This window comes from Quercus lobata, chromosome 4, assembly GCF_001633185.2.
Source record: "Quercus lobata isolate SW786 chromosome 4, ValleyOak3.0 Primary Assembly, whole genome shotgun sequence".
Taxonomy (NCBI): Eukaryota; Viridiplantae; Streptophyta; class Magnoliopsida; order Fagales; family Fagaceae; genus Quercus; species Quercus lobata.
Genome location: NC_044907.1, coordinates 76,650,524 through 76,658,667, shown reverse-complemented (window position 1 = coordinate 76,658,667; position 8,144 = coordinate 76,650,524). Strand labels below are relative to the sequence as shown.

The 8,144-nt window shown below is 36.6% G+C and overlaps 1 protein-coding gene across 2 annotated transcripts; it reads left to right on the top strand.

The window, feature by feature from the left end:
* The first annotated feature begins 931 nt into the window (after nucleotides 1–931).
* On the top strand, nucleotides 932–5,643 carry LOC115987361 (elongation factor 2-like). Of its 2 annotated transcripts, none has more exons than XM_031110883.1 (4): nucleotides 932–986; nucleotides 2,166–2,248; nucleotides 2,358–2,445; nucleotides 2,968–5,643. In XM_031110883.1, the coding sequence occupies exons 2-4, from the start codon at nucleotides 2,246–2,248 to the stop codon at nucleotides 5,406–5,408; spliced, it is 2,532 nt and encodes an 843-aa protein (XP_030966743.1). In that variant the 5' UTR covers nucleotides 932–986; nucleotides 2,166–2,245; the 3' UTR covers nucleotides 5,409–5,643. The 2 variants fall into 2 exon arrangements, with proteins under 2 accessions (XP_030966743.1, XP_030966742.1); XM_031110882.1 differs by having other exon boundaries at nucleotides 940–986; nucleotides 2,174–2,248.
* The last annotated feature ends 2,501 nt before the right edge of the window (nucleotides 5,644–8,144 follow it).

Here is an 8,144-nt window from a genome sequence, read left to right as displayed (position 1 = left end):
ATTATATGTGCATATTTTAACTAATATACCTATCTATTAGTACTTAAATTTCAGCATTAATAATAATAAAAAACGTGGTGATATAATCAATTGGTGATAACAATATATAATAATGAACACATTCTTTTTGTTACCAAATGAAAGGCTTGTTGTGTAAAATTGAAATATCTAACAGTTCTACCAAAAAAAAAAAAAAAAAGAAGACAATACAGTAAATTCACATGAGCTCATAAACCAAGAGCTACATAAAACAAAAGAAAAATAAATGACGGTCCAACCAAACTACCAAAGCATAAGAAGAAGGAGAAGAAGTAGAAGAAAGGGAGGGGTGGACTCAGAAAACTTGAGGAGTCGGAGAGGGAGATGGCTAGCAACGTGGAGATGACAATTGGAAACGTGATAATCACATCAACGTGAGTTCCGCCGCTAATTTTTTTTTTTTTTTTTTTTTACTACCGGATTTAGATTTTCTGATACAGTCCAGTATCAAGTGGTACATTTTAGAGGTAATTTGATATCAATTCACTGGCTAGAACAAAAAATATTGGCCAGTATGGTATGGTAAGGACTTCCTTAGCTATGACTGGTGAATAAGGTCCAAATTGCAAGGGTGGCTAGATATTCAGGTTTTATGGGTGTGGCTGTGTGCGTCTCAACTCTAAAGTTTTTCAAAGTTTGGGGGGTTTTTAGAAACAAGGTCGTCAGCATATGCTTCGGTAATATATATTTTATATATATTATCTTTTTTAATTTATATTTCTTCATCTAAGTAAATTAGGATTTTTGAACATGGAGCCCACAGAAGACAGAGAAAAGCGAAATAAGGGTCAGAAAGCCCATATTATTGGCCCAGCAGTACGAAACCCTAGGCGGTCCTACTTCCTCACACACACGTATATAAATAGCTCACTCTCATCACCTTTTTTTTATTCTCTCAGACACAAAACAAACATTCGAGGAGGCAACAACAAACCCTTCTCTCTCAGGTTTTCATCTTCTTCTTCTCTGCTCTCTCTTCAAATTCTTTTTCCTTTTCGTCTGTTCTTCCAAACAGAGCCAGAGTTTTATGTATGTTTTGTTTTTCGCGTTTTTCATGTGTTCTTTTTGTTAAAGATCTGAAACGATAATGTCTTGTTAATGATTCTTAACAAATATGCATGTTTGTCGTGTTTTTTAGCCTCAGATTTACAAAACCCACGTTTTGTTTTAGCGTTTTATAATGATTTATATTCTTGTTTGGAATATTCTTCTTATATTATATATTATATAAATTTGTCTGTGTGTGTGAATCTTATAAAAAAAGTGTTCTTTTCTTTGTGTTCTCATGTTGTGGACAAAACTATGCTTTATAATAATATATTATATATGTCCGAAGTTACCCTTTTTGTTTGATAAAAATATATATAAAAATTTGGGGGGTGTGTAATATTATTGAAATCAATATATAATTGTTACGAGAGGGTATATGAAGCTTGGATTTTTTTTTTAGATGGGTTGGCCTATTTTGATATTGCTATTTATTCTTTCGTAAATTTTGGTGTGTGTATAATATTATCGATATCGATATAATTGTTGTGAGAGGCTGTGGGAAGCTTGCTTTTTTAGATTGTTGAGTGGTGATTCTATGATGGGTTGGCCTATTAAATTATGGCGTGTGTATGATATTATTGAGCTCAATATAATTTTTGTGAGAAGTATTTGGAAACTTGTTGCTTAGATTGTTGATTGGTGACTATGATTTGTAGTCCTATTGTGGACCTTATTGTTATTAATGTTTGTGAGGGTTTTTTTGTTATTATTTGTGCTTATTAATGTTGAATAGATTATAATATAATCCCAAGAGACGCCTTGCATTATTGTATGTGTGTGTATATATATCTATATATATATCCCCATCTTATTGTCTTAATATTTCAAAAAATGTCATGTCCTATGTCATTGTTTGCTATGTAATTTGAAAACTTAAAATAAACACTAAATATGCCCATAAATGAATAGCACACACACACACATATATATATATTCTCACTCTTTTGTATCTTAATTTTTCAAGAATTGCCACTTTGTGTTCTTCTTATTAGAAAAAGAAAAAAAGAGTATAACTTGTGTTAACCATAAATCTGTTTATGTACTTGGTACTTAAATGTGACAAAGTTATCGTTTAGGTGGGCAGGTGTTAATTTGATTCTTGGAGTAAGAACTCTCTGTGCAAATACTTTTTGTGTCACATTAAAGGCTAGCCAAGATGGTACGTGATTTGTATCTTATTATATCTGGCTTCTTCAGTACTTCCCTTGCCGATTTTATTCTTTTCGCTTTGTATTATCTGAATGGAGAAATATACTTGATGCTTGCAGGTGAAGTTCACTGCTGATGAGCTCCGCAGGATTATGGACCTGAAGGAGAACATTCGTAACATGTCTGTTATTGCACATGTTGATCATGGTATAGTTTCTATTGTACTTTGGGTTATTAGATCTAATTTAGTTAGAGATCACTTCAATTTCTAAATGTTGCATTGATGTGGATTTTATTTCTGCTTCTCTAACTAATCTATTTTTTCTAGCAAGAAACAACTAGTCTAGTAATAAAATTGTCATTGGTGGTTGGAGGCATAGTAGTTGGTAACTGTAGCATGCAAAATTGGGATGTTTTTCCGTTACAGTCAAGAGATATGTGGATTTTAATTTTTGAAACACAATTTGATTTTAGTTTTTAAGTCTTTGTTCTATGTATAACAATGATGCTGTTAACTATGTGTTGCTACTTCAGTGAGTATTTTTGATTTGGCACGAATACCTGCATTATGGTTATCTTTTTAGTTGATTTCCTCGTAATGTTATGTAATATTGTGACTTTTAACTATTGCCATATATACTTTCTTTAGAATGGCTTATATGGTTTTATTATGTTATGTGGAGTGTTTTCTTGGCACAAGTTCTGATGATGTATTTAAAACAAATTCAGGGAAGTCTACACTTACCGATTCCCTTGTGGCGGCTGCTGGTATCATTGCTCAGGAAGTTGCTGGTGATGTCCGCATGACAGATACCCGTGCTGACGAGGCAGAGCGTGGAATCACCATCAAATCCACGGGTATCTCTCTCTATTACGAGATGAGTAATGAGTCTCTAAAGAGCTACAAGGGAGAGCGTAATGGAAATGAGTACCTGATCAATCTCATTGATTCCCCCGGGCACGTTGACTTCTCATCTGAGGTCACAGCTGCTCTTCGCATTACTGATGGTGCTCTTGTTGTGGTTGATTGTATTGAGGGTGTCTGTGTTCAAACAGAAACCGTGCTCCGACAAGCCCTGGGAGAGAGGATTAGACCTGTTTTGACAGTTAACAAGATGGACCGGTGCTTCCTGGAGCTCCAGGTTGATGGAGAGGAGGCTTACACATCATTCCAGAAGGTTATTGAGAATGCAAATGTCATCATGGCCACATATGAAGATCCCCTTCTTGGTGATGTTCAGGTATACCCTGAGAAAGGCACAGTTGCTTTCTCTGCTGGTTTGCATGGTTGGGCTTTTACTCTAACCAATTTTGCCAAGATGTATGCCTCCAAGTTTGGAGTTGATGAGTCCAAGATGATGGAACGACTCTGGGGTGAGAACTTCTTTGATCCTGCTACCAAGAAGTGGACAACTAAGAACACTGGCTCTCCTACCTGCAAGCGTGGTTTCGTTCAGTTCTGTTATGAACCTATCAAGCAGATAATCAACACTTGTATGAATGATCAGAAGGATAAGTTGTGGCCTATGCTGGCAAAGCTTGGTGTTACCATGAAGTCAGAAGAGAAGGAGTTGATGGGGAAGCCGTTGATGAAGCGTGTCATGCAGAACTGGCTGCCAGCAAGTAGTGCCCTCTTGGAAATGATGATCTTTCACCTTCCATCCCCTTCCACAGCCCAAAAGTATCGCGTTGAAAACTTGTATGAGGGTCCCCTTGATGATAGTTATGCTACTGCTATCCGGAACTGTGATCCTGAAGGGCCCCTCATGCTCTATGTATCAAAAATGATTCCTGCCTCAGATAAGGGTAGGTTCTTTGCTTTTGGTCGTGTCTTCTCTGGCAAGGTCTCCACAGGTTTGAAGGTTAGAATTATGGGTCCAAACTTTGTCCCTGGGGAAAAGAAGGACCTTTATCTTAAAAGTGTGCAGAGAACTGTTATCTGGATGGGGAAGAAGCAGGAAACTGTTGAGGATGTGCCTTGTGGTAACACAGTTGCTTTGGTTGGATTGGATCAATATATCACCAAGAATGCTACTTTGACAAATGAGAAGGAGGTTGATGCACACCCAATCCGAGCCATGAAGTTTTCTGTGTCACCTGTTGTGCGTGTGGCTGTTCAATGCAAGGTTGCATCTGACCTTCCCAAGCTTGTTGAAGGTTTGAAACGTTTGGCCAAGTCAGATCCTATGGTTGTATGTTCTATTGAAGAGTCTGGAGAGCACATCATTGCAGGTGCAGGAGAACTCCACCTTGAGATCTGTTTGAAGGATTTGCAGGATGATTTCATGGGTGGAGCGGAGATATCAAAGACTGACCCTATTGTGTCCTTCCGTGAGACAGTCCTGGATAAGTCATCCCGTGTTGTGATGAGCAAGTCACCCAACAAGCACAACCGTTTGTACATGGAAGCACGGCCCATGGAAGAGGGGCTTGCAGAGGCCATTGATGACGGCCGTATTGGTCCAAGGGATGATCCTAAAGTTCGTTCCAAAATCTTGGCTGAGGAATTTGGCTGGGATAAGGATCTTGCAAAGAAAATCTGGTGTTTTGGCCCTGAGACTACTGGACCTAATATGGTGGTTGATATGTGTAAGGGAGTCCAGTACCTCAATGAAATTAAGGATTCTGTTGTTGCTGGGTTTCAGTGGGCTTCTAAGGAAGGTGCATTGGCTGAAGAAAACATGAGAGGTATCTGTTTTGAAGTCTGTGATGTCGTGCTTCATGCTGATGCCATCCACAGAGGTGGTGGTCAGGTAATTCCTACTGCCAGGAGGGTTATTTATGCTTCCCAGTTGACTGCCAAGCCCAGGCTTCTTGAGCCTGTGTACATGGTGGAGATTCAAGCTCCTGAGCAGGCACTTGGTGGTATCTACAGTGTTCTTAACCGGAAACGTGGACATGTTTTTGAGGAAATGCAGAGGCCTGGTACACCTCTTTACAACATTAAGGCATACCTACCTGTTAAAGAGTCTTTTGGATTCTCTCAAGACTTGAGAGCTGCAACCTCAGGGCAGGCTTTCCCCCAGTGTGTGTTTGATCATTGGGACATTGTGTCCTCTGATCCTTTGGAAGCTGGATCTGTAGCTGCGCAGCTTGTAACAGATATCCGCCAGAGGAAGGGCTTGAAGGAGCAGATGACCCCTCTTTCTGACTATGAGGACAAGTTATAAATAATTTGTCACATTGTTATCAACCAACTATAGTTGCTTTTCAGACTGCTGCATTTATGTTCTCTGGTTTCTTTTCAATTTTGTTACCACCAATTGAGTTGGGAGGGATAACAGTTTTTATTTTTTTCATGTTATGTTTGGTTTACAACTTTAGATGCTTTCAAAACCAGGTGGTGATTTGTCATTTTACATCTTTAAAGCGTGTTAATTTATATAAATGATTCTATTTTTGATACTTATGTGGATTGTCTAATGTTCTGGATTTCTGAGAAAGTGATCAATGCACATTTTTCTTGTTTGACTGATTTTTACCCCAAAGCTTCCTATGATTCTGAAATCTTTAATCTTTGTATTGTTTGTTTTGTGTTGTTAAGATTCTGACGAGGATCAGTGCTTTCTAAGCTACTGTTGTGGTGGCTCCTTGAAATTATTTGTCCTGAGAAAAGATGAAGGGTTAGATTAATTCATGAAACTCTAACATAAGTAAGTCAAGTGTTTTTATTCAAGCTTATTTTGATGTGATACCAGGATCTCCTATAAACGTTACCGATGTTCCAATGTCTCAACTGATAGACTTCGATCAGGAGATTCCTCTTTACCCCTTTCAGGGTAGTAATGCAGAATAGGACTTAAAAAAATATTTATGTAGATTTGATAGCTTCTGAATTGAAAGTTTTTTGTTGTGAAGGCTGAGTGGCATCAGCCAACAATTATTTTTGTCCTTAGTTCTGTGTCTGCAACCAAGGTTCCTTTGACCTTAAACTTTGCCCATTAAAGAACAGAGGGTACTTACAATCAAAGATTATGAGATTTTTTGAACACATGTAATTTTTTGTTTGTTGAGATTAGTATATAATGAGGAGAGGGAGGTAAGGTTTGAAACACAGACATGGTACACCACAATTGATGTCATTATCATTGATCCCTCACTTGAACCCAAATACATGTAATTAGTGAGATTTGTTGATACAAGATGTGGATTGTGGAGAGGTTAGCTGATTTTTCTTATTATTGACAAACTGATATAACTTTGAAGCTATCTCTTGTAATTCAGTGGTATAGTTTGCTCTCTTCTGTTAAGAGAAGTAGGATTAAATCTCACTTCCCCCATTGTTTTAACAGTAGCATACTCTACTCGGTGTGTGTGTATATATATATATATATCATTTTACAGTGCATGTATTTTTTTTTTTTTTTGGTCAATTCAGCGCATGTATCATTGCCACAGCTTACATCAAACAGAATTTGTTCTATATTGCAATATATATCTATCCAAATGCTCTCCTCCTTAATGTTTCTAGTAGCTTTTGTGTGTGAACCAGCTGGTTCCCAGTACATTGAACACATTAGAATGACAAGAAAACTCTTCAGTTATTCCTCTCCATTTTTTCTCTATGACTTGAATTTGAACGAAAAAGAGGCATAAACCCCATTTGTGCAACTTCTGAAAAAAAAAAAAAAAAAAAAAGAGAAGAAGAAGAAGAAGAGAGAACAGGAAAACTCTTCAGTTATTCCTCTCCATTTTTCTCTCAATGTCTTGGATTCTCTCGTATCGTTTTTTAGCTGTAGATTTCGTGTGCCTTGCTCCAGTAGCTTGAGGTTACCTTGAATTCTCGTTTACAAATAAACTTATGTTTTTATGTCCTATCTGGCATCTAATTCCAATTCCACACCCCCACCCCCCCCACACAAACAAACAAAAAAAAAAAAATTTTGATGAAGCTATGACAATGAGGAAAAAAAAAAAAAAAAAAAATCTAACTTTGAAAAAAATATAAAAACCAAACAGTTTGATGCTATTGAAAATACTCAAGGTGATGTTATATTCACCAGAACCACACACGCGCACGGGGACACACATAGTTAAACTACACAAGTAGAAGAAGTTGTTATGTCAACAGTCAATTTACATACAAATAAGTTAACCTACATTTTTTTTTTTTTTAATCCCTATAACTAAATTTAGTTAATTAAATAAGAAAAGGAAAAATGACTAACATACAATTCTCACTAAAAAAAAATTAACACAACTACATATTTTGAAAATGACAAAGTTTACCTTAATCAATAAAATAAAAATTACTACATATTTTGAAAATTTAACCGAATATTATTTATTATATAATCTATAAACTTATATTTTATGCATTATCTTAAATTAAAAAAAAATTGCAATTTAAACAATTTATTGATGATATAACTATTGATTTTTAATTTTTTAGAAATTTTACAAGCATGGAGAGTATAAGAAGAAGGTATAATCTAATGGTGGATTTTTCAAAATTCATATCCAATAAAAAGATATTGAATAAGGTTGTACACTAAACCTACAACCAATTTTGTAACTAAATTTTGTCATTTTGAAAATTTAACCGTTGGATTGTATGTCTTTCATGCTCTTAAGTCGCATGTCAATTTTGTGTTAATTAAATGTCTAGGGTCACATTTTTCAGCCCCTACCCAAGATGCATGGGACCTTAGACCAGTAAGCCCGATACAATGAATTTGTAGAGAGTGGGCCAAAGAGTTAGACTTTAGTGTATGGACAACGGTTAGCACGGTATTCTTCACGATCAAGCTGAGATGGACTGAGTTTCCCAGAGAGGATTGGTCCTCGGCACAGTCCGAGGAGCTTTTTTAGGTGCCTCTAGTGTGTTGGGGGGTCTCAGCCCCCTCTTCTGTCTCCCTCCACTCCCTTTTTATAGTAGTTTTCTTCCTCTTGAATGAAGTTCTTAG